Below are 26,744 nucleotides of genomic sequence, written 5' to 3'. Positions count from 1 at the left end.
ACAGCCATAGGGTTAGAAAACATGCACCCTCACTCTTGGTCCTCTCATCAAAAACTTGATTTAGTCAACATCAAGTTTGACAATAAATTAATCCAGAACAAGAGAGCAGAACTCAAATGTACCATTCACAATTTTTTTTTTCTTTTTAGGAGTTCATATTTTGCATTTACGTCTACACATTGTTCACGCTGCCTGCTGGAAGGCAGGGATGTGTCATCACCCTGTTCTTCCATCATTCTGTCTTTTGATTCTTCCCACCTCTTGGTAAAATCCCTTTAGTATCACTCCCGGGCGGATCAAACAGAGTACAGCGCTCCATTTCATTAGAATTGCTAATGCTCCAGCAGTAAACTTTGGAGTGCAATAAAGCACAGAGTGAGCAGGAGGATGAAGGGACAACTTGTAAATGGGTAAACAAAAAAGAGGAACGAAGAGAACGTATGGATTATTGTCCCTTTTCCCTTCCAGTATGAAAGCTGGTAATTGAACCATTTCTGACAGGCATGGCACCTTGCTTCTCCGGCTCCAAAACTTTAAAGTGCACTTATTTCTTTGCGTCAGCAAACCTGGAGAAAATGGCAGTTTTTCACTGAAATGCAAACGAGTGAATCCCATTAAGAAAGCAGGGGTGGAAGACAGGGGAAAGTAGATATATTGTATTCAGGGAGAATACACTGCAAGTTTCCGGGGGAATAAAACATTTATCTGACATCTTTCTAATACGCTCTGTTCTGCTTTGTAATCGTAGTAAACAAAAGTTCTGGGAGGCATTTCTAGGACGTTTTTGGCTACAGAAACAGAAAAAAAAAATAAATCTGATGTAAAAACATATTAAAATGAATCAGTTCTGCTTCTTTAGTGCCTGGTTCCCCGATAACTCAAGCAAACAAACAGGTGAATCAACCTCAACAGGGCGAAAAGGAGCCGTGTTCCTTAATTATTTCTCCACACCCACAGGGTATTTGAAAGCAACCCAAGCATGACTCAGCAAATTGACTGTGCTGATTGGATATTCATCATGTGTGAGCTGAAAGAGCCAAGGAGCAAACACAGCCAGCCACAGAGGCCCAGAAAACCTGTTTTCTGACTGCCATTGAGAAATAAATGACACTACAACAATAATGGCAAAACTAGAGAGTAATGAAGCATTAAACAATCACCTATTTTTTTTTTTTTTTTACTAGATGTGTATATTTCTTTTAATATGCTAAGTGAGTTTGTGCTTTTTTTTTCCCAGAGATTTGAGTGATTGCTGATCTTTTTCTTTTTTATTTAAAACCACAATTTTAAATGCAGTTTGAGGAGTTTTATGTGATCGACCAAAACTAAATAGCACCTATTTTGAAATGAACCGGCATAGCAACGTATTGTTTCATTTTTTTGTAGGAATAAAAATTCAAATAATGCATTTGCATGTGTCACTCGTTATTTTTATACCCTTTTACCCTTTACCATAAAAAAACAAAAACAAACAACAAACCATATTCTCGGTCAGCATTAGCAGCATTATGCTGGGAGGATGCTTTTCTTCAGCACAGACAGTGAACATTTCTCTAAATGTACAAAGCTGGTGTAGAAACACTCTTCTCCCCTTAGATGTAAGCAAGATGTGGTTCTTTAACACACCGAGTTTGCATTCGAAATGTGGTAAAGTTCATTAAGTCTGAACACTTAAGCGCGGCACTATCATTCGGGGAAAACCCATATTTATTTGGAGAGATTGCTTAAATTTTAAATTAATTCAAACCATTTAAGTTGATTCAAATATCGAGTTGGCTGGGAAACTGCAACAAGGACTCTTCAGTGTGCAAGAGGTATGCAGGAAATGTTGTACTCCAACAGAAGATGAACACTCAGGATAGTCATTTAAGGTCATTCTAGAAGTACAGAAGAGAAACAAACCTGCGGTCTGAGTTGTCCAAATGTGAAACTCTGTGCAAATTGAGAGCTGCGTCCTCTGGGCCGTAAGGAGCAGAGGGACTATTTTATCAGTGTACAGTTCAAAAGTTAGCACTGGTCATCATGCAGGGATGGATTAGAGCACCTGGTGAGTAAATGTCATGTCGATGTATTAATGTTGATTTATTTAGGTTTAAGAGGAGCATACAACACACCGTGCCAACAGCATTCACAGTTTTTGGCACCCCTGAAACAGAGGTGCACAAAAAGACTTAGATTGAATTAAGTTTTTATCGCAGTAGCACAGTATTACACTGAAAATTTACTTAAATATTCTTTACAGATTGTTATAAGAGGTCCCTCTACGCACGCAGGACACTGAAACCGCCGTTCTAAGGAAAATAGAAAATAGAGTATTAAATTATATTAATCACCAAATTTTTTATGTTTATTTAAGAGCATCAGAGTAAAAGAGGCTGGGAAGACTGTAGGGGAAGCAAAGGCTACAAACCACTGTGCTATACATTCGTCTTATATATCCACAGGATGTAAATTTCCTCCCAAAAGTCAGAGACCTGTTGTCCATGAGGAATCGATGCAGTAATTCTGTGGTTGGATTCATCCCAGAATGACAGGTTTCCATGATAAAGGAGTTGTGTGTCTTCCCGTGCCTTTTTACAGTCCAAACACATGTCACAGTCTGAATTAAACTCCCAGCACCCCCCCCCCATCCCCCCCCCCCCCAAGAATCACCTTCTAGACCTCCTTGTTCGACAAAACCTCAAACACACTGATGCGTTCAATTTATTCATGGGAAACGAGGGAACGCAACGACAGCGCTGCATCCGTATGAGCAGAAGACTGCGGAAAGGTTGCTGCGAACCGGACAGATACACGAGGAAAGTGTGGGCGAACCGAGGTGCCAAGGTGATGGATCACCGAGAAGCTCGTCTGCTCGCCGTAGTTTACAGAGCAAGAGTTTGGCAGCAGACTTTGCAAAGAGCGAGCTGGCGAAGAATTAACCCCGAGGTGAACGTTTTCTACAGTTTGGTTTTTTTGCGATGCACAAACATGTTGATGTTTGGAACAGAGAGCTCACAGCTTGCTTTCAAGCTTATCAGGACACAATTAAATGATAATGAGAGGGGAAAGTGACAGTCTTCACTTTTAAAAAGAAAATGATGACGTCAGAGCGACTTTCATCTTTGCCTGGCTTTCGTTTTTTTTTTCTCCTTTCCTTTTTTTTTTTTTTTTTTTGCTCTATCAGTGAAAACCAAAAGGCCCATAATCCTCTGATAAGTCTTCTAATCAACTAATACCATGGACAGAGGATAATCGCATCAGCTCACTAATCACCTTCCTTCCTCTGGTCTCATACAACGTGCAAATACTCACACATTTACACTTCCTTAAGTACATGTGCAGAAAACGAGCACGGAAAGGACACATGGTGCCATCCTCGGATGCTACAGAGTAGCTGCTGCATTATTAATGTATTTGTGGTCAGTTGAATGCATTTATTTGTTGAATGTACTCAGTTGAAAGTCAGAGGCAACTTCAAATCTTGAGCGAGAAACAGGTAAATATAGGAAAGGGTGTTCTTGTTACTGATGGCGTCTTATTCCTGCTCCGACAAGCAGCCCACATTATCAATCTACCTTCACCGGGCTTTCTTACTCAGTAGATGTTGTAAGTCCCTGTTTTCAAAAAGAAAAAGAAACGGACTTGACATATCCAACAAACGGTTTTGAAACGAAGTTAACGAAAACGCTTTGCTTTCGTCTGTGTAGGCCCGCCAGATAATTCTGCATGGCAGATTTACAAACATGATGACTTCACAGAGGCGATTTGATCCTTCTGGTAACCCACGTCTCCCACCGCAACTTTCTCCACTGTAGCTTTAAAATGATCCACAAGCAGAACCAGATTGTCTTCATGGGTCAAGGTTTGGCGTAGCACAATATAAGATAGAGATCTCGGAAAATGTCAAACGCTGGGTCTCTTTTCACTTCTTTTAAACAGAAACTAACCTTCACAGAAACTAGGAGAGAATAACAAACATCCCTTGCTCGTGAGTAAGCTCTGCGTATGGCAAGAACGTAACTGTTTCCTGGCAAATTAATTTAAATCCAACAAACATTCCAGAAATGCCCACCCAGTCTGAACTAACTACTGCCCTGTCGGCCACTCAGAAGTTTCATTTTTCATTTTCTTGTTATGTAAAAAGGATTATGTATCAATTAATACAACCCTAACGTCAAGGTAAACAAGTAGCTATAATAAACTGGACAACCTCCAAAAGGTGCAAAGACAGTGACCAATAAGAGTGCTATTTGAAGCACATTAAGTGAAAGTTGAGCAAAAGGAAAAAGTTTTGGTGAAAATGGTGCACAAGCAACTGGAATATCGTGCGAAATATGAAGCAAACCCATGCAAATTTTTGGCATGGACTGTGGGAACAACAAAACGAACCCTGAGTATGTATTGATGTACATGGATATACTTTTCAACAGGCCACAATTGCTATATTTAAATCCTACTTTTATTTCACTAACATAATATTGTTGATAAACTGAATTTTGGGTTTTCATTAGCAAAGAAATTACCATCAGCAAAGAAATAAACCCCTTTAATACATTCCTGTCATAGTCTACATAAAAATTAAAATAGTATCGTCAAAATACATTAACCTTTTATTACCTTCTCTATGTATTGAATGCACTCTCTGCACAGCTAAAGGTCAGTCACTGTAAAAATCCTCATTAGCCGTGTTTGTTATGATCTCCATCTCAGTTTAGTTCCAGGTAAAGTCGAAGAGCTTCACGGTGATTTTGATAATTAGTAAATTCTCCCGTGTACCTTGGTAACTGTAGAGATCCCCCACACTGGCTTGGCGTGTGATGTGCTGCCAGTAGGCACTGCGTGGCAGGGAGATGGACTTGGTTAGCGTCTCTCTGGAGTGAAACTGAAACAGACAGAGTCAGACAGCAGTGCATCTCAACTTTCTGTCACTTTCGGGAGAAAGCTGATCTGCATTTGTCAACGCATGAAAAGGTGTGAATAGTGGCACATATTGAAGGCTGAGCGGCATATCTCCAGGCTGAGAAAGTGTTTGATGGATAAGACAGGGATTCATTTGGGATTATTATTATTATATTTTTTTTTTTCCTCTGGCGTGTTGCGGATTTGATTTTGTCTTCCCAACTTCCAAATCCTGACCCACAGTGCCTTGCAAAAGTATCGGGATCCCTTAATCTTCTGCATGTTTTCTAATGCAATGAGCTTCAATGTGCATGTAACAGACCAACACAACATTGAGCGCAACTGGAATGATGATTTATATTTTTACAAACATAAATCTGAAAAGTGTGGGATGCATTTGTATCCAGCCAAAGAGCTGCAAGTCTTTGGGGTATGTGTCTGCTGGCTTTGAACATAAATCTTCTTTTTTTTTTTAGCATCAAGAATTTTTAGCTCTGCAAAATTCTTGAAGCTCAAATTTGTAGAGCGCACAACAAATAGAAATAGGATTTCACCTGAGCTGAAGATCACTGGAGCACCTCCAGAGTTACCATAGATCGCTTGGCTGCTTTTCTGTTGCGACTTTTGAGGGAAAGTGCTTCCACAAAATTATGACTACAAATGAAAATCATTTTTTTCATTTATTTTTCACTTTGTCTTCCACCTCCCAATTGTGCACTATGTATAATGCACCTACTTAGTTTAAAATGCCAATAAAATACATTGAAGTTTATGTTTGCAGTGTGAGAAAATGCAGAAAAAGCGGTAGGGACACTTTTGCAAGGCGCTGTACATTTCAGAAAGAAACTTTGAAGGTGTAAAATGTACCGATGCTAAAAAAAATTGCAATGCATGCACAGTTCTTATCGCTGACAGCGGCTGCTTTTGGAAATGTTCCCTAAATTGCAGGGTCCAGGAGAATGGCCATATGGTCAAGGCTCATCAGACACAGGGCATGGCGATGTAAACAAAGAATGCAGATGACAGTGAGAAGGAAGGAAGGAAGGAAGTGATGAATGATTGTTGTGAGGGAAAGAGGGAGAGAAGGCCAAGACTCTGGGGTGTCTGAGCGCTCCTGGTCCAACACACTTCTTAACTTCACGTGTCTATAAAAAACACAATTCTGATCAACCACGTAGAGAGTGAAGCCATTTTGCAGCTTTTATACACACCTCTCTGCGGTTTCTTTGAGACCGATGTGACAAATGCAATGTACGGAATAAATAAGTGACTCTAAAATGGTCCTGCTCTGAAATATAACCACAGTAATGAAATGTGCAGCAGCTGATAAGAGATAAACAAACCCAAAACACACAAGTGTACCTGGGAGCTCTTTTCCATCTCCTCTATCATCCTCTCATGCTGCTGGGCGATGGCCAGCGTGGCCGAGTGGACCCGCTGGTAGATCATCTCGCCCTCCCGGGTCTGGAACGTAAACAAACCCTCTCCTGTGTCACACATCCTGTGCCAAGAACACACACACACACACACGCACACACAGAGACACTTTGATTGCGCTCACTCTCAGATTGCTCATTTACAAATATGCATGGTTGAATGTTTAGGGCTGCAGTGAGGACTCTCTCCACTCCCTGAAGGCAAAAGACACACACAGATTGAGACAGTTTCAGAGAAAAGCCTGTCACATCATCATCATCATCATCGCCTGAAGGCCTCAGCATCATATATCCCAGGATGTTTTTCGTTTTCAAAGCTTCTTTGTGAAAAGTTGTCACTGCGTTTCCATAACTCTGCTTTTTTTTGTTTCTTAGTTTTTTGGGGGGATGGGAGGGCTCTCCCTCTTGCTGATGGCATTTAAATTATACAAGCCAGCGGAAGCACACACACACACACACCTTCCGGACTCGAACGTGAACCAGGTGGAGTCCCGGCCGTATCTGCGCAGGGAGCTGAGGGGCCACATGACGAGCTTGAGGCGGGCATTGTGAATATCCCACAGGTAGATGTTTTCGTGGGTGATCTGCATGGTGCACTCCCCGTAGATGTCCAGGTTCGGCGTGGGCATGAGGTACACGTTGAAGCGTTCTGAAATAAACAAGATTAAAAAAATCCACGTTTTGAACGCCATAGTAAAAGTTCACTCAGCGAAACCACTTTACGACTTTACAACAAATAGAAGTTGGTATTGGCCCACTAAACTGTGATCGGAGCATCTTTTTACTTTTTACCCACGACTGAACATCTACTAGCTACTAAATGTATTTATATGGACTAAAATCTCAGAGAGAATAACAAGATTGAGCAAATTATTCTAATTCTAATATTTTCAGATATATTTAGTTAACTCCTGCTCTGGATATATTACTTTGACCAAGTTTTTTAGAGTCTTTATACTCCAGTTAACAATTAGTTGATTCTTAAATTAGTTGACAATTATTTCAATAATAAGTTTATCACAATTAATGAGATTAATTGTTCCAGCCCTAAATCAGACTAAACATTTCCTGCTTGAGATCTCTCAGGATTACCAACATATTCTCTGTTCATAAATACTAAAATACAGACTTAAAGTAACAGCAGAGAGATTCTCTTATTACTTTTTTTTTTAAATTCAGAAGTTGACATACACTAAGATTACTACTATGCTTTTAAGCAATTTCCAGATGCCTGATGGTGATGACAGGTTCACCTGTTCACACAATTATGCACAAACAAAAACATCATGTTAAAGTCCAAATGTGTTGTGTGTCTCAAAGCTGAATGTGTTTTGAATCAACCCCAGGACAAAAAGAAGCAAAAAATAAAAACCTTGTGGAGATGCTGGCTGAAGCTGGCAGAAGAGTGTCATTACCCACAGTGAAAAGAGTTCGGTACCAACATGGTGTGAAAGGCTATTCAGTGAGAAGGAAGCCATTACTCCAAATATGAAAAGCCAGATTAAATTTTTCAAATGCACTCGGGCATAAAAAGGAAGACGTTCATTTCCGGAAAAATATCCTGTGGTTTGTTGGAACTAAGACCGAAGTGCTTGGCTGTGTGGAAACATCATTACATCTGGAAGGACAAAAGAGGAAAGAATACCATCTGAACCATCTGAACTATGAAGACTGAAGCATGAGTGTGGGGACCTCATGTTGTGTGGGTATGAACTTTAAAAAACCCCCAAAAAAGATCACTGAATGGGTAAATTACATGATTTGGAAATATTGAAGCAACATCTTAAATTACCAACCAGTAAGTTGAAACTTGTGTAGCAGTGGATCTTCCAAATGGACAATAAGCCCAAGCATACTGCCAGTTGTTTACAAAGTGGGCCAAGGACAATGAAGTCAGTGTTTTGGAGTGGCTATCACAAAGTCTTGATCTCAATATCAGAGTAAACTTTTGAAAATGTGTGTGGGAGCCCACACTGTTGCACCAGTTCAGGAGAGGAGGAATGGATCAAACTCCAGCAAACTATGATGAGAAACTGATGGAAGGACAACAAATCATCTGACCCTAATCACACAGATGAAGCAGCAATTCTACCAAACACTAAAAACTGTTTTTACAAAATGTGTAAATATCCGGTTTCAACTGCAAATTTATCAACATGCTCTGGCATGTCGTCCAGGTGTTTTTGCTGAAGTGATTTCATTCCCTTCCTATTGCATAATTATATAGTCTGAGCTTCATTATATTTGCTAATGATGGGTTTCAGTTATTAAAACAGCTTGTTTTTCCAATGCAAACCTTATTTGTAAATTAATTCTCCATCCAGAAAGCAGAAACATAGACAATATCTTATAGACAATATCATGATCTATGTTCCCAAGGCATTTCACTAACCCTAGGGTTTGGAGAAATAAACTCTGCCCCCTGCTGTTCTGGAGGCATCGGAAGTTTAAACGACAAGCTGGAGATTCTGTGTTCACTCAAAGCAGCAGCAGAAATGTGCTGGTTCAGGGTGCTTCAATCTTGCACTGCGTGAACGCTTTATTTGAACAAACCAAAGAGGGGTTGTGTCAAAACCTTCCACTCTGATATCTTACATAAAAGAGGCCAAGTATAGTTGAGGAGCACAATTTCGCTTCATAGCTGCAGGGAAATAAAATCCATCAAAACGAAAGCAAGTTCTTTTCTTCTTCTTTTTTTTTTCAATTACTTGCTCTTTTAAAACTCTAAACTGCTCCGTTTGGACTGTTGCCTTTTCAATTTGCTTCACAACTTTACAAATTATACACAGTGAATGAGCTTCCTCTTCTTTTTTTATTTTTTATTTTTTTTATTCCCATTTCCTGAGAGTGGAATATTTTGTAGAGGCACATTTATTTCGCACGGCTTTAGGAGCCATGATCTCATCCATCTCTATGACAAGCTTCATTACGAGGGAAGCCAGTAATGCACAGCACTTCTCATTAGGCCTGGAACAGAGCTCCTGCCAGAGCCTGTGACCTGTACTTCCACACACACACACACGCGCACACACACACACGTGCATATACACGCCGGTTTCCTTTAACATCCCACATCAAAACAAACCTCTGAAGCCCAAAGCTGGAGGATAGTGAGCTCATACAACAAAACTCTCTAACAGGGGACTTGAAATCAAATATTGACAAAAATGGCCCTTATTAGCAGAGCCTAATTGGACATTGTCCGCTTCACTCCCCTAACCCTCTGAAGTCTCGGCTGCTTTAATGCAAACAGGCCCCATACGCAACAGATAAGTGCTTGGAGGAGGGCTGATTGAGAGGGATTGACCCCGAATAGCTGCGTGTGTTAGCTGGGACTAATTGGGCACTCACCGTTCTGCTCCCGCTGCACTCCTGCTGCTAACAGGTCCGGCTCTCCGAGGCTGATGTCGTTGAGACGGGTACCCAGGCACTCCACGCACAGCAGCTTGCACCATTCCTCGGCGTCCAGCTCTGCACACAGCAGTGAAGAGTCAGTGCAGTTGTATGTCAGACTGTACATATATATATACAGACATACAGACTGTACATATATATATATATATATATATATATATATATATATATATATATAATAAATGCAGTAAGATTATAACAACCTCAGGGTGCTTTCATACAAACATGAATCCCTTGAGTGAGTATTCATAATAAAGTGATGGATTAAAAAAAACAACAACAAAAAACGCTGCAACCATCATTCACTGGTGGATGAAGTTGAAAATCAGAAATATGTTTATGCAAAACGTTTAAGACAATCATTAAAGAAATGGTTCCAATATTCCAATCTCAAAATCTGTGTCTGATATTTCAGTGGCTTTTTTTTTTCTATTAAGTGAGGAAAAACTAATAATGGTCTTAATTTGTAATCCGCCAAACATCCAAGGAGAAGCCAAGAGTCTCACAGTAACTCTGGAGGAGCTGCAGAGATCCACAGCTCAGGCAGAAGGTTCTGGTGACAGAATAACTATTAATTGTGCAGCTAGAGTATGTAACCGTTTAATCTGTGTACAATTAATAAATTCATAAATCATAAATCTAATACAATTTTTGATTCATAAATTGTATTATTCACCAACATTATGCAAAGTATAAATTTAATACTTTGCATAATTTTGAACATGTGTTGAAATGGCCCAGTCAAAGTGCAGGCCTATATCCATTTGGGAATCTGTGGCAATGACGATGTTGTGCAGATGTGCAAAGTTGGGTGTTATACAAAAACTTGTAATTAAAGCAAAAAATGCTTCTATGAAATATTCACGAGATTGAACTACAAACAGTTTCTATGTCACAATTACATGTGCTACTTTGTGTTGGCCTAACAAATGAAATTCTAATAAGGTTTGGATTAAAAAAATGAAAATAATGTAGGAAAAGCTAAGAGGAACTGGAACTGTGGCACTGTAGCCGTTACTGACCCGCTTTTATTTCCGTCAATCAATACAGTTCAAAAGCTTACAGAACGGGTGTGAGAGGCATTCAATCACTGGAGAGCATTTGGTGTAAATGGTGGCGTTACGCAACAGCCTGTTTGTTAGATCAACTGGAAAATGCAGATTGGACAGAAGGGTTAAGGAAAGGTCGGCTGTTATTCGAAGCACTTTATTCACACACAGGAGGAAGCAGAAACACAGCAGCTCTGGCAATTCAGCTCTTTCCTCGTGCTTTCATTAACTCCCCTTGCTGTGGCCTTTAAGTGTTTCTAAACTCCCACACTTTTTTTTAAGGCCACCGAGTGGAAAATCAGCCAAACAAACACTTCATCAGCACAGCGGCGTCCAGGCCACGCTACGTGTAGCCCATCAGGAGACGCGGCAGAAAGACGTCTTCCGCCTGTTCATGTGTAGGTGAGTGAAGGAGGGGGAAAACGGCGCCACTTTTTGTGTTAATGAGTGTTTACAAACACACGGCAAGCCAGAGTCAGGTATGCAGGAATCAAATCAGGAGACGCTTTTCTTTTTTCGGCAGCAGAGCAGCAGTCATTACACAGACGGTTACAATATGTAGATCTGCTCACATTCATATCTGTCAGAGGCAACTCCTCGGTGGAATTTAAGGAGCTGACATTCTCAATGGTCGTCATAACTCAAGGTCACGCTCTCATCTTTCTTTATGTGCATATTTGACAGTTGCACCCAGAGCTGTCAAAAATGCGCGATTGTTTTATTTTTCCGCTCGCTTCGTTCCGTGCCTCATTGACAGCATGCTGCTTGGGAGGAGGCAACAAAGGTTTTGTGTTTTAAAAGTAACATAATAGGGGAGATTTATAACTGCTAAACATTCCTATTTTCCCCCCTAAATAAAACATGCAAAAAAATAAATACATTTATTCATGCAAATTTAAAATGATGTCTTTAAATAACAGCACAGTGCTTGTTATCCTCTTACACCCTAAGCGAGCCGAGGTCACATGGCAGCTGGACCCACCGGTGGGTCCGTCGGGTTCTAGAGGTTAATATTCATTGTTGCATTAACACACCGTTAGACATTGCAAGGCAGCAGGCCAAATTAGGATCCTATGAAATGAGTTCTTATGCAACACAAGTTTACCATTTAATTCTGTAATATGTAAAGGCTGGGAAAATTCTCATTTCTCATTTTCAGCTTAACCGGTCTGACAAATCTTTTGTGACCTTCGCTGATCACAAAAGATCTTCCCATATGGCTTATGGGTCGCAGTAAGAAAGGTGTTCTTTACTGATATTGTGACCCAGGCAAGTTAGTCGATTTTTATTTTACTTTGAAAAGTCTTTTCTATGGAGACGTGCTTTTGACAGAGACAGACTTGTACAGCTGTTCATCAAAGATTTTACAATTACTATTGCAAACCACACTAACTGTTTATAGCAGTTATGTTTTAGATGAATTTGCATTAACCAGCTCTCATTTAGTGAGTGATGCAAACCGAGTGCGATCTCATATCAACAAATACGTTATAAAAAAGAAATTAGTGCATAATAACCAAAAGAGATTTTTCAGAACTTAAAAAAAATGTTAATGTACAAGTTCACAAAAGAGGTGCTAAAGAGTTGGGACTTTAACAAGAGACACAGACCCACTGTATGCCTATTGTACCTACAAGTGGGCATACAGTGTTTTCTCTAGTTATTCAACTTTTGTTTCACTTCAGAACCACCTGGAAAACAAATACCTTAATTTCAACACAACTATTGGTACTTGTCTAACCACCAAATAACACTCCAATGGCAATGTGTGTCAATACTCAACAGTGTGAAAAATATCTGTATCTATATTTGGTTGGATGTCAGTTGTGTGATTTCACTACTACAGGTCAACTATGGCGTTTAAAGGAGCATTCTGTAACATTTGAAAATTAACATGAGTACTCTTTTGAAGTAAACTGTCATAACAAGAAATCAGGAAGCTAAAAGATATTTTTTGTGAGAAGGCGAAACAAAAAGAAACCGTTCCGATTTGGATGGGGAAATAGATCAAACCACATTTATGAATTAGATCCATATCCCTGAAAAACCAGGGAACCCAACTCCACAAATCAGCTTAGCGGGAAATAACACAATAAAATGCATAGATTCATTTTCTTTGCCCAGCTTTAGGCTTAAATAAAGATATTCCAACATGCTTGGGAAGGTCTGGAGCTTCTTTGGCTTTCCACCCACGCATTAGATGCAATCTCCATCGTTACAGTGCATAACAGGGTTGAAAAACACCACAAATTATGCCCAATATTGGTTTTCATGCCTGCACAATGAAAATCAATATTTCAGAACCCATCTCCCAACCTCTTAATATGGTGGCAAATGAGCATCACTTGGCTAAACTCAGATCCACCATAGCCTCCATTGTCTTGTTTTGTTTTAACCCGACATGCTTTATTCTTCTACCACACTTGTTTTTTTTGTTTTTTGTTCCCAAACCACATTAGAATCGCATAGCACGTCTTCAGAAGCAAAACAAAATACCTTTCCCCCCTTATTTCCTCCTACTGTGGTTGAAAGCAACTAATTAGATTTTTGCACAAAGAAAAGGACACTCACCTGATTCGCAGGCAAACGTCTTGGATGTATCATCGCAGAAGATGATGGCGACGGCGTGCTTCTTTGTCTCCCGTGGCATCCGTGTGATGTTTTTGATGTTATGGAGCTCAGTGATCTACAGAAGTCAGGGAGAGCAGCAGCATATGAATTAACACTAAAGCAATAACGGCACGGCTTAATTGGTATCCTCCACAGCTTTTGCTGAAAGTGCAGCGGGGACTTAATGATGATGATGTAGAGCTGTAAACTTAAACAGAGGAAGGTGATCCTAAAGAACAAATCACACCAAGCAATTTTATGAGGCTTAAAAATCTAATTTGAACAGGAAGAAATCACACACGCCAGCTAGCTGCTCTACTCCTGTACGATGTTTAATATGCAGCTGCAGAGGCTTGCTGCGTACAAGGCATCCTCATTGTTGTGCGTCTCCTTGAAAATACTCTTCCAGTTAATACAGAGGAAACCAATCATAAGAATCTAAAATCACTTTACCAGGTGGCTCATAGTGAATGAAAAAAGGAGGAGATAACGTTTTTATTGAATATCACCAGCATTCACTGGACATTTCATTCAACAGCCTTCCTGCTACTCGCAGTCTCCAGCAGATAAGGCCCATTACATTAATGTAGTCTATTGTATTCTAACTATAGGCCTCTTGCCAAACTGTTACAAATGAATTAGCTGGGCTCATTGCCCATACAGTAAAGTTTGACTGCTAAAGGTTACAGACCCTATTGCACACACACCGAATTTGGACCACACATTTCTTTGTTCGATGGGGTGACATGTAATGAATTTCTCTCTACAGTTAGGTACCCAGTGCTCAATGTTCAGGCCCAGCTGAGGGATTTCCACAAGCCTCTGGGTTTGTTTGTTTTTGTTGTTTTTTTCCAAGGGAATCAATCTTGTGCACAACATTGTTCTTGATATTTAGTGACTATGTAGTTCAGACGTTTTGCATAACGCTCTTCCTGCCACATAGCAAGCCTTGGCAAGAGTAAAACCGCTTGAGTTTTCAAGCTGTAAACAATTATATACAGCAACTTTCAAGTCAACAATATTCAGGGGAAAAAAATGCTTTTTACAGATTATTAATACATGATTCTCAAACTCTGCAGTCATGATTAAAATCATAGCAAGAATGACTCAGTTTGCATGTTGTCTCCATGCCTGCTTGACTTCTCCAGCTTTCCCCTGCAGTCCAATAACTTCGGTGTCAGGTGAATTGGCACTTCTAAACCGACCTTAAGAGTGAGTTTCAGAATGCGTCTCCTGTGACTGTGTTGGCCCTGTGATGGACCAGTGACCTGTCCAGGTTACTATGTCTCTTGGATAACCTCCAGGATGATTAATGTTGTGCAGCAGCATCCTTCTGGGTGTTTTTGGGCTGTGGGATTTCAATGTCAGATGTGTGGAGAGAAAAAAAAAAAAGCTATATCCTGGAATTTCAAAGCACCTGTTTATTCCAAAAGCTTTGTGGGTGAAAAAAACACACAAAACAACTAATTCTACTGGTCTGTTTTTAAGATGCATCAAATTCATTAGACGTTTTCCCTCAGTTTGAGCAATGAACATTTAATTGCTACTGATGACCAACAAAGGAGAGAACAACTTATATCTTGCAATGAACCTGGTAACTGAAGAAAGTAGATAAAACTTTTAGAAAAACATTTAGACACATGCAGCAGCAAAGGAACATTTGTATTTCTTCATAATCAAAAGTCCCAGCAAACACTTTGGCAGGTGTGTGTATGGTTTCATTTGTTTCCATAATTGTCTTACTTAAATCCCATCTATCATGTGGGGTACATCAGAGCAACGTTATTTGCATTTTATGTGTTCCATTCATGTAAATGATTAAAAAAAGCACCTGTAAGTTATGGACAACAGATTAAATATGAAAAGATAAATGATCTCCTTAAAGATGCCTTTTCTGAGTTAAGAATAATTGCAAGTTTAAGACGCCTAAAAAACAGTGACCTAAAAAAAACCCATAATGCATGCCTTCATCTCAACCTACCTGGACTATTGCAGTAGTTTTTATGCTGACATTGGACAGTTACAGACTGATCAGCTTCAATTGGTCCAAAATGCTGCAGTCCAATGTAATAGCACACACTAAGACCATTAGCTTGTTTTTCAATGTGCATTTTTGACCTCATTTTAGGATTTTATTGTTCATTTTATTTTTACCTTTAAATGAGGTAGCTACATCAGAAATCATTTAACTCCACATACTCCAATTATAAAGTCTGTAGAATAATTGGTTGTTGTTTCCATGTCCAGGTAGATGCATAGAGAAAACTAGTAATTTGTTTCTACACTATTGAATAAGACAACTTGTCCAACTTTCCCTGTGGACAAGAACCTCTCTTACATTACGCATTTTTAAATCCTGTTTAAAAAAAATCATTTTGCTCAACAACTTATAGAGCTCTAGAAAAAACTAAGAGACTCTGATTGTACTTTTACAGGTATATGTTTGAGTAAAATGAACATTGTTCCTTTTTCTATTGACCACTGACAACATGTCTCCGAAATTCCACGCAAAAATGTAGTATTTATTTGCAGAAAATAAGAAACGGTCAAAATCACGAAAAAGACGCAGTGCTTTCAGACCTCAAATAATGTAAAGAAAACAAGTTTATGTTCATTTAGAAACAACAATGCTAATGTTTTAACTCAGGAAGAGTTCAGAAATCAATATTTGGTGGAATAACCATGAAGTTTTCAATGGGGTTCAGTGCAGTGGTCTCTTAATTTTTTTCCCCAGAGCTGCATGTAGAACCCAAACCTGTCAATATGTGACTAAATCTAATCATTCCTTATTGCATTATTCTTAATAGCACAAATATGCAATCTATCCACTTGTGCTCTAATGCAGCTTGACATTTTCGCATTAGCTGACTCAAACCAGAGCTCAAGAGGCTTTCAGGACAACTCTACAGGAAGCTAAAAATATACCCCAAAATATGCAGGATTTTTCTTAAAGCATGGACCAGTGATCTGCAGAGAGAGAATGCCGCAGAAGGAGGGAGGAAGAGAGAAGGAAAGGAAAGAAAAAAATGTGAATGGGGAAAAAAAACATTCTAATCCCCTTTTGTGTTGATTGTGTAAATCAGCCACCAGTGCAGCGTTGAATGAAGCCCCGAGACGGGACCTTTCTGGATCTCGGTGGCAATGCATTACCAGGTTCAGCGGTGCATGCGCGCGCCCATCGCTCACTACAGCGTGGATGGATGCAACGCCTCAGACTGGGGCAGTTTACAGCCACACAGGTTGCTTCATGTGACAGCATGATGTAGTAGGCAGAGATATGTCTAATTCACAATACATGACTGATACTGTGGCAGCAAATGGTGCAAACAGAGTGGATCAAAACATCAAGATGGTTTGTGGCTACATCAATAGATACAGATAAAAACAAAACTGGAAGGAAAACCTCACCAATTTGCCTCATTATCACGGGAAAGAAGAAAGAACTGAATTGCCTCTCAAACTACAGCCACAAAGTTTACTCTGCAGTCCTCCATTATCTTCCCTTATCTCCTCTCATTAGGATAAAACATTGTTCATGGTGCTGCTCCTTTAAAATCATCTTCACTTACCGGGATAATGACTCATAATTGGTGCATTTCAAGGGGCTTAGGGGGTGTGGAGAGAGATATTATGCTGAGGATTACTACTTTTCAAAGAGAGGGGAAAGGCCTAAAGGACGAGATAAAGTCCCAAAATGTCCCTTAATAGATCCTTAACTTCATCATCTGATATCATTGGACAGAATTGTAATGCAAAGATGAAAACAGGTTTCCCACTGCATGTTTAAAACAGATTAGTGCTCCATGAAGCACAGTTGTGCTCACAATAAAAGCAGTACAATATCAATAACTGGATCAACCTAATTTTTTGGTAGAAAATATCTTTCCATGTAGCACATAATTTACCAATAGATGTTGTAGAGTAACAGAAAACTATCAGACCAATGAGATCTTTCATTCTGTAAAAACAAACAAACAAACAAAAAAAACAGGTGGTGCCTTATTTAAGGAAGGAGGCAGCCAGTGTTGTTTTATTGACGGTTTATTGCTAACGGACTAAAATGAGATGTTTAAAACACTATGCTGAGGAACGGTGTGATTTAATGAAAAAGTAGATATGAGAGGGGGGAATGTGATACGGCACTATGCTAAAATTATCCAAAATGTTTGAAAATTTAAGAGACCAACAAATGTTGAAGAAACAGAAGAGCTATCATCCAATGTGCCAAAAGACATGTTTGCATGCTTTGAATAATATTGAAAGTTTGAATATATCTTAGTACTTAAAAGGGTTTAATTTTGATGAAGAATTTCTATTTATCCAGTAAATGTTTGAATTTGTAAAGAAAAATAAAGAAACAGCCACATTTTGAACACTGATATTTTGTTCCCTCATGTCAGCGCATCTGACAGTCGTTCTCCAAGCTTTGTTGATGTGGAATGGAGTAAGCCGTGTGTTTTATAATTTACATGTACAGAGATAAACACTATTACAAAAAAACTATATAAACAAATATAAAACTAAGAATAGGGATTTCTTGCTTGTGTTTTTCAAAGATAAATCTTAAGCTTAAATGTTATTCACTTGTTGGCAAGGAGGTCTCAGCTGATGTTATCACTCGACGCTAATTAATTTGAGCAGTTTGCCAAATTGCAAAATGAAACTCTTGGCTGTTGCCTGGTAATTATGCTCTGCATGTCTGTGTCAGAGGCATTTAGACTTTTTTTTTTTTTTTTTTTTGACCAGAGGCAGCTGCCTGAGGAGCTTTATGTACTTGAGAAGACGGCGTGGACAGACAGGCATTCACATCCGACGTCCTGTTAGCACCACCTGTACCCACAGCGTGCTGCAGGGCACCAGACACTGGTAACATTAACGAAGACTCAAATAGAGACGGTTATCTAATGATGGCAATGAACAAAAGGTCAAGGCATTTCAGAATCGATGTAGATCATACTTTGTAGAATATCAATACTTAATTTCATGGCTGTGTAATTGCTACATGATGCAGCTTCCCGAATATTGAATGGATCAGCATCATCAGCATAATAGACTACACCACTCCAAACAAAACTGTAGATTTGACTGTCTGAGCTCAATAAAGTCTGGTTTACACATTCAAAAACTATCAATAAAAATACATATAATCTAGACAGCATGATTTACTTCATTTTGTCTTTTCTTAGAAATCACTATCTAAGGTGTACTTTATAGCATAATTGCTTATATTGAAGTGTTGATGTAAACAATGATTTACTTTAACCATCCTATATTTTTGGTCTCTTTCTCTATGATTTGTTTTTTTCTTTTTTCTTTTTTTTGGACCAAACATTTGTTTGGTATGTTTTGTCCAAAATATACATACTATAATGAAACAAGAAAATCAAAATGATACCACTTTCATGTCCTAACACAAAACTAAACCCATAAAAAAGTCTTACTGCAATTTCTTGGTCTTGTCTAACATCAGTCTAGGTGCATTACATATTAAACATATTCGTCGATATAAAGTGACATTTTTCAAGAACTTATTTCTGTTCAGTTGATTATCAACATAAAACTTATAAACTCTCAAACTTTTGTTCCTTAGGAGGGTTGCATATTGCATAAGACCAACTTAAAATTGCAGTACGCTGTAATACAGGAATGCTATGCTATGGCATATCAAATCAGAGGAAGATCTTTAAGTGTTGCTCAATAGAGATCCACAGGCAACAGGGATAACAGAAACTTTAAAAAAAATTAAGCAATGCCCATTTAAGAGTTTAGGAGAGGCTAAAGATATGGACTGTGAGACATTTAACTCAAAATTTGTCAAAAATGTTTATGCTAGGTTGTTATTTTATTAAAACTGCACAGCTGCATGCTTCAACAAAATACAAAGATTGATAACACAACAGCGTGACGGGGATATTAGAGAAACGTTCAAGACTTTGATGAGGATCTTACCTTGTGGAAACTTCTAAAGTAGGCTGCCTTTTCATCGGGATACTTTTCTAGCCTCCTGGGTCCTTTACTAGAAGCCTTTTTAAACACCAGCCAACACCTCCGGAAGATCTGACAACAAAGAATAACACTGGCACAGTTACCCAAACGATGCACAATGATTACTGAAAAACACTAGAAAACAACAACTAAAAAAAAAAAAAAAACAGGCAAAACATCCACAGAGGTTGACTGTGACGAACCAACCACCAGGGAGTCTCCTTCTGTCCGTTTGTCAGGTTGGCCCTGCCATTCGAGGTAAGAGATGCACCTGGGGCCGATGCGCTCCTGCCCTATAAAAGCTGTTCCTGCCTGCTCTTCTGTGGTGGCCCCTCTGCTCAGTGGATAGTTCACGCTGACCACCTCTTGGGTTTTTAGTTCAACAAATTATTTTCTTAAAATACTACCACCTTGTGTTTTCTCCCTTAGTCTTTTGCAGCCACCGAGCCAGGCTCTAACACCAAACATGCAAAAGAAAAAAAAAAAAGGTTTTATGCTAAAAATCTAGAGCTAACAAGATTCAAGATTCAAATAGAAATTCTAATCATTTCTATTTGAATTTATCTATGAATTACAGCCTTTTTAAAATACTTTTATGAACCAAAAGTTATACATTGACCAAATGACTCAATCATACAGTTATTAAATAGATAAGCTCAGATATAACCAATCATACTCATCATTGCACAAAACCTGCTACCTGTGGCTCAATGTTACTGTTTTCTTCTGCCACTTTTATCCAGTTAACATGAGCTGAATGTAGCATTTTCATTACAGTGGTGTGAAATGGTGTGAACACACAAACAGGATCCAAACTGTCCTTGTGGGAATGGGTTAAACAAGTAAATGTTTGTGGGTTTTTTTTTTTCTTCCACTATGAACATGAATTTAGAAGAAGCTTAAATAAAAGAGCCATGCATAATTCCATCCACTGCTGAACACTCCTTCATTATGCAACTCGTGTTTAAGGGTTGGCATTTGTGGGGCTGTGATAAATGATATAATTAGACTGAACAGTAGTACAACTAAATCTTATTTTAAATTCTCTAGCCCTGCTTCAGAGGAGCGGTCCTGATCACATTTAATTGAAGCTGACTGGAAACGAAAGACAACAAACCCCCAGCTGTCACAAGATTCAGGACCAACATGTTGCTCGAGCCTGACTGGTGCACAGACATGACATAACCTTTTCCCTGCGGAGCACCCACCTCTTCAAAACAAGGATGAAATAACCAAAACAGCTCTAACCTGACACACAGAGAAGGTGATTCAGAAAAGGTGTTTTCAAGCCTTTTCAAGCTTTTTCTGTGCCGCTGCTACACAGAGGCAAATTCTGACAGCAGTTGTAGACTGGAAGAGAATTGTCAAAATCCGTTTGAATGCAAAAAACAAAAAAGAGAGAGAGAACACTTTTCTTCATGTTTTTTTCTGTCATTTGGGAATGAAAAGTTACATCTAAATATTTATATTGTCGTAAATTAATATGCTATACTTAATCTTTACTCAGATCTGTATTTACCTTCTTTCAGTACACTGAAAATCGGGGAAATATGCCTTGAAAAGTCAATAAAATCTGTTTTCTTCACTGAAGGAGGAAAAACAGATACTTTTAAAGGCAAAAAATATGTGTTTAAGTGTTCAAAGTGCTTCAAAATAGGCAATTTAAACCTGAAAGCTTTGTAGAAAACACACTTTGTACAAGCGTAACAACTTTATAACTTAGTCTGAACCTTAGGAAATGGGTTTCCATTTTTAGGTGCTCAGCTGCACACGCTGTTCCTGCCTGTTATGATGTAATGTGCAGCTATGCACACAAACACACACACACACACGCACACACACCTCAACAGCGAGTCAAACATTTGCCCTCTTTGACCCTGAAGATTACTGTACTTTAGTAATTACTAGACCGGTCTGGCCTATATTCTCCATGTGGCCGACACCGGTGCAGCTTGGAGTACCTGCTTCAAGATCAAACCATAAATAGGACTTCAGGGCAACATTTTTGCATCATGCAATTCTAAGAGTGTACCATATTTTCAATGAGATGCTACAGTCAGCTGTTAGTCAATAGTGTATGACCAAAGGAGAGGAAACTACCTTTATGTTTTTTTTTTGTTCTTTTGTTTTTTTAGTTATTAAAAAGAAAAGCTATTTAAAAATTTCAATTTTCAATAATGCTTCTTTTAAGGTAACAGAAATGAAAAAAAAAAAAAAAAAAGTTGTATAGTCATGTTGTATAAGGATACAGAAGAATCCACAATCTTACCGACCTTAGACATTGTGCATTATTTACGGTTACTTCAGACATTAAAATATTAGAAAACACAGAAGGACATTATAGTAATTCTATTTGTACTTTCCTCAGTAAAACATATGTGAATTGCCAACAGCTAATCAAAATTCTGCTGCAATGCTTCTGGCAAGATTCTCCAAGCATTCCCATGTGACACCTGTATTGATCACGCTGCACTGGCTCCATGTTCAATATAGAATGAGTTTAAGCTTCTGGTTTGGATGCATGGTGACACATCTTCATAAAGTTCCAAACTAAACAGAGTACTTCACCAGCAGGTCTCAGGAACAAGGCTGCACAAAATATCACTAGCTTGTCTTTACAGCAATATCACTCCACACAATGCATGTCGCAAAGAAATGCCTTGTCTTATAACCGTCTATAACTTAGTTCAAAAAGTAAAACTTTCTGTCTGGGATCGATATTTGCCAACAACCCAAAGACTTTTGAATTATTTGTCACAAGTCTTGCGTCAAGATTTACCAGTATTTACAAGTTTATTTCTTTTCTGTCTACTGCTTAAGCCTTTTTATTTTGTATAATTCAAGAAAAAGCTACTTATTTTGACTAGAAATAAATGTATATTTACTGATTTACTTTTTAAAATTTCTATTAGTAAACTCATCTACCTACTGGAGGGTAGGTACCTAAGCAGAGAACAAAGCTAAATATGTGAACTTGAGCCTCTCAATTTACCTTTACATAGATGCAATAGCAGTAATGTTAGCTGCATTTCTGTCTTTTTAAGCAAGCACCTATTTCTTGTATGTATAACTAAGGTTACAAAATCTGTTTTATATTATCCCATGCCTACAAAAACGTGAATGCCGAAAGCTATTATTTTGATATTGGTTTTGTGCAATGTGCAGAACTCTTCAGACAGTCATATGTTTAGCTACTTTATTATTCTCACAGCTAACTGAAGCAGAATAGTCCAGATCAGAGGCAGAATAAGTATGAATGGCGCAAACCAGCGGGTCCTCGGCGGTTGTCTGTCTTTAATAGTAGAAAACTTTCTATTTCCAGGTGGAGACAGTTGCTATCACTCTGTCTGATGTATGATTGCCCTGGGCTGTATGGTTGTGCTGGGAAACCATGGCTGGACGATTAATTTGTTTACCCAGCTGGTGTACTCTATAAAAGGCCCACTGAGTTGAACTTGGCACTTCGCAGTAAATGACTAAAGTGGATCCCTAGGTTCTTATTGGTCTGCTTAATGGGTCTCAATTCTAGTTAGGTGTTGCACAGGCCCATTATAAGCAGCACATAATAGAAATGCCTTGTAGTATTCCGTCTACTTTGTTGTAATGTACTGCCAATATTTCTTCTCTCCATAATTATAACACCCCAAGGTATTAAAGAAACAAGTTGGGGTGACCTCCATTTATCTTTACTCTAGTTTCTATAAACAGACACCAAAACTGCTTACTTAATAAAAGCACACATATGTGACTCTCTAATGGACAAAACTACATTTGAAACTTTAAAACAACCAAATTAAAAGTAGCCGCAATTCCCTTTTGGGGGCTTGAGTCAAACCAATGCTCGATGCCTACAAAGTAATTCAGCTAAATAGTGTTTGGATTACGTAACAATACAGCGGTACAAAAGCTGAGATAGCTTCTGCATAATAAGAACAAGGGAGTATGAATAGAAAGGACTTAATTTCACTTGTTCCACAGTTGCAAGTGCTTTGTCAATGCAGCCCTATTCTCCAGCTGCTGGTTGGGTCCTATTCAGTGACACTTCTACACTGATTATAATTACACACAGGGAAAAGGAGTCTCTTTATTGGGTTGGTGTAACTCATGATGCCACAAGGGTGAAAAACATGCTGTTTGGCTATGCAAGTCAATTTACTAGTACAAGAAAGAAACAATGGGATGATGAAGAAAGGGACAGAGAAAATAAGCCTCCAAGACTAAACCCTTCCTCGAGTTTATATATGGTGATATTCAATTGTATATCCATCAATAAAAAGAGAAGCAGCTTTTGAATTCAAATTCAAATTGAGCAAATTCAAATTGAGCCTGTACATAGATCTCATATGCACAGTCTCTGAATTCGAGTAATTTCGACAACTCTGAAAAAGCCATCTACCCTATCTTACCCAAGCAAATAGGGGTAAGAACTTAGTGGTAATACAATATGAAGGTATATAGAGGTTATTAAAAATAGAATGGTATTTTTCTTATGGTCATTAAACACAGCTATATTCATTGTCAGTCAGGCAATGACTTGTTTAAATTCATTACATTTGTTCTTTCTTGTGTCTTGAAGGCATATTTCCTCTCAACTTTTTCTCACACCACTTCTGTTGTTATCATTTGCTCTATAGTAACCTCCTGAATTTAATAGAGAGAAAGCAGCGAGTCTGATTTACAAGTGTATACAATCGGCAAAAGGCAGCTAGTGCTGCCTTCAATATCTGGCAACGTTCTGCAATTATAGGTTTATGTTCAGTTGAATAAAAGTTCTAGACCGCTTTAATTTTAATACCCAATCAAAACAAGAACAAGTTGCTGAATTCATGAGGTTACATTGCAGAGGTCATAGGAGAACAAGAAAACAATGCAAGCTAAAATTGAGAAAATAAAACTCTGCATTAGGCAGCCATGAAAACATTAATACATGTGAGGCAGAGGAACAAACTAAGGTAAAACATCAGTGTGGAGTAAAAATTTGAGAGAGCCTGTAACGCACTGAGAAGAAAATGGTATGGGTGTTTTACCTCTGTGTAGCCATCTTAAAGAAAGTGTTTAGCTTGAAATATGCAGCCCGGTGAAGAGACAAAGAACAGCTTTCATGCACTTTAAAGGATGATGTCACATCCCCGAATAGTAATTTGAAAGAAACATCAATTAAGAAGTTTTATAACTTGTTATTTTGTAAGATCTTGTCATACAGGACCCCGCTACTCTGCCACTGCTAAGCCACTTTTAGAAGACAGGAAAGCTTTATTTTTGTCCACAAATATAAGTACCATTTTGCTAAATTATAGACCAAACATTTCAATAGATACGAGATCTATCTTTGCAAGACAACCAGTTGGAGAAAAATAGTTTGTTTGACTGGACCTGCTGAGTAATGAGAAGTCAGAACAAAGCTTGCCGACTTGACCTGGCAAGGGACTCAACACAGTAGCACACTTGTAGATAGGAGGATATTTAGTTTAACTCACACTGAAAACCAGCAGATGTTTCTCTATATGATGTTCTCCCATAGGACATTTAAACAAACGCTATTGATCCAAGTATACATACTGTTGTCTTAACTTTGTCTATTTATTTTTTTTTTTTTATCTAAGCTTTGGATCAAAGTTTAAGGCATGTTGGTGCTTAAAATTAATTAAAGTATTTTTCTCTAATCCAATTTAATTCATTTAAGAATGCTAGTATATTCCCAGTGTTCGCAGTGAGAAATCGTCATTCTTAATTTATTATCTGTCAATTAGAAGGTAAGAAAATAATCAGAGCTAAGTATGTGTACATTTTTGTAATTTACCTGAAGGAAATAGCTGGAAATTAAAGTAAAGTTCTTGCTTCTTCTTTGCGCTTAAAATAGATACATTTGCATTCTCACACCTACTGAGCCTAAAAACTATACTTGTACAATTCCACAGCAAACATGTATGAACATTATAGCAAGATTCTCAGTACTTTTGAAAGAAAAAGCCTCCACAAAATTTCAGATTCCCCACCAAAATTATTCTTAGTTTGCCTCAAACCCCTAAAAACTCATTGTATGTTTGATATCAAAAATCCTGAATATCAGTTTTATCTGGCCAAAGTTTAAAAAGTGCTTTGATTGTATTTATTTAAAAAAAATTATCATGAGAAACAAAAAAAAAAAAAAGACTTTACTAAGAGCATTTTTTCTTTTCTTGTGATTTTTCTTCTCTGAAAAAGGCATTTTCTCAAATTTAATGTTGGGTATTTTAAAGATTTTCTGCATGAAATTATGCCACAGCAGTAAAGGAGTTTGTTTTAAGGATTTTTTTTTTCACATTTGCCAAGGTTGGCAATAAATGTGGCTGCCATTGAGTGTACAGTGGGACAGAACAGAAAATCTGAGGTCCCTTTTGAACTAGAGAGCCCTTGCGGAAACACCTGGTATAAAGAAATCTAAGACCTATCAACATTCAATGTGACAAGAAGCCTGAAAGGACTGCTGCAAATTTAGAAATGCATACACCTCATGGGACAAAATAATGAGCCATCTTTAGAGTCATTGTCATTTTCTGTAAATGGCCTAAAACATAAAGTCCATTCACACCAGGGAACATTATAAAACTTCTGGCATTATTGAGGAGCTGTCTCGCCTCTCAATAAAATATGGTGAACTGAGGAACTGTCTAAAGACATGAAAATGATTTCCTAGCTGTCTGCTAGAATGGGAGAATCAGTGAATAATGACACACAAATCATAATACTTAAGAGGTGCAAATACATTTACGATTCCTTTAAAAAAATGGAGAGGTTTGAGGGTTAGTACGCTCTCGCAGATTTGTGTCCAGCAAATGATGGTTTAAAGATGATTGCTGCTGCACTTAAAAGCAATACAAAACATGAGAACACTTCAATCAAGGTAGCCCCTATTCACTACTGCACAATGGCACCAGGCTGGATGTGGAAAGCGCAAAGGCTGGTTAATATCTTGATTTTTAATAGTATTCAGGGAGAATAACTTGACCTTGAAGTGATACGAATCATTATAAAGCATGGTTCTGTCTGTGGTCTTGTCTTCTGGCAATTTCCAAGCGGGAGAGCGAGGGCTTCATCCTCATTCAGGTCTGCATACAGTTTAGGGCTCCCCTGGTGATAATGACGTCTGATGGACTATGACAGACCAGACCCCGCAATATCAGCTCCTGGTGCTAGCAATCAATTTTAGACAGCGGCGGGGTCTGCGCGAGGGTGTCCATCTTTATAATTTGATTTGTTATCCCGTCGGACAGTTGTTACAGCAATCATTGTGGCGATCGCTCCTCAACAATTCTCAGGCAAATGCAGCAACCGAATCAGAGCAGGTTTCTCCTAAGACTTCATGCATGACTTCCTGCCGCATCTAAAA

General features: G+C 38.5%; 1 protein-coding gene across 2 annotated transcripts in view; it reads right to left on the bottom strand.

Moving 5' to 3' along the window:
• Nucleotides 1–26,744, bottom strand: part of dok6 (docking protein 6) — a 55,318-nt gene that overhangs the window by 7,504 nt on the left and 21,070 nt on the right. For both annotated transcript variants that reach the window (XM_044104504.1, XM_044104503.1), the window contains exons 2-7: nt 19,340–19,447; nt 13,352–13,466; nt 9,669–9,788; nt 6,777–6,966; nt 6,244–6,382; nt 4,759–4,864 (exon numbers count right to left, since the gene is read on the bottom strand). In XM_044104504.1, the coding sequence (XP_043960439.1) occupies nt 4,759–4,864; nt 6,244–6,382; nt 6,777–6,966; nt 9,669–9,788; nt 13,352–13,466; nt 19,340–19,447 (778 nt within the window). The remainder of the gene's footprint in view (nt 1–4,758; nt 4,865–6,243; nt 6,383–6,776; nt 6,967–9,668; nt 9,789–13,351; nt 13,467–19,339; nt 19,448–26,744) is intronic.

The sequence above is a fragment of the Gambusia affinis genome, linkage group LG21, assembly GCF_019740435.1.
Source record: "Gambusia affinis linkage group LG21, SWU_Gaff_1.0, whole genome shotgun sequence".
NCBI classification, from domain to species: Eukaryota; Metazoa; Chordata; class Actinopteri; order Cyprinodontiformes; family Poeciliidae; genus Gambusia; species Gambusia affinis.
The sequence above is the reverse complement of the archived record's forward strand: the minus strand, read 5'-3'. Positions and strand labels throughout refer to the sequence as shown.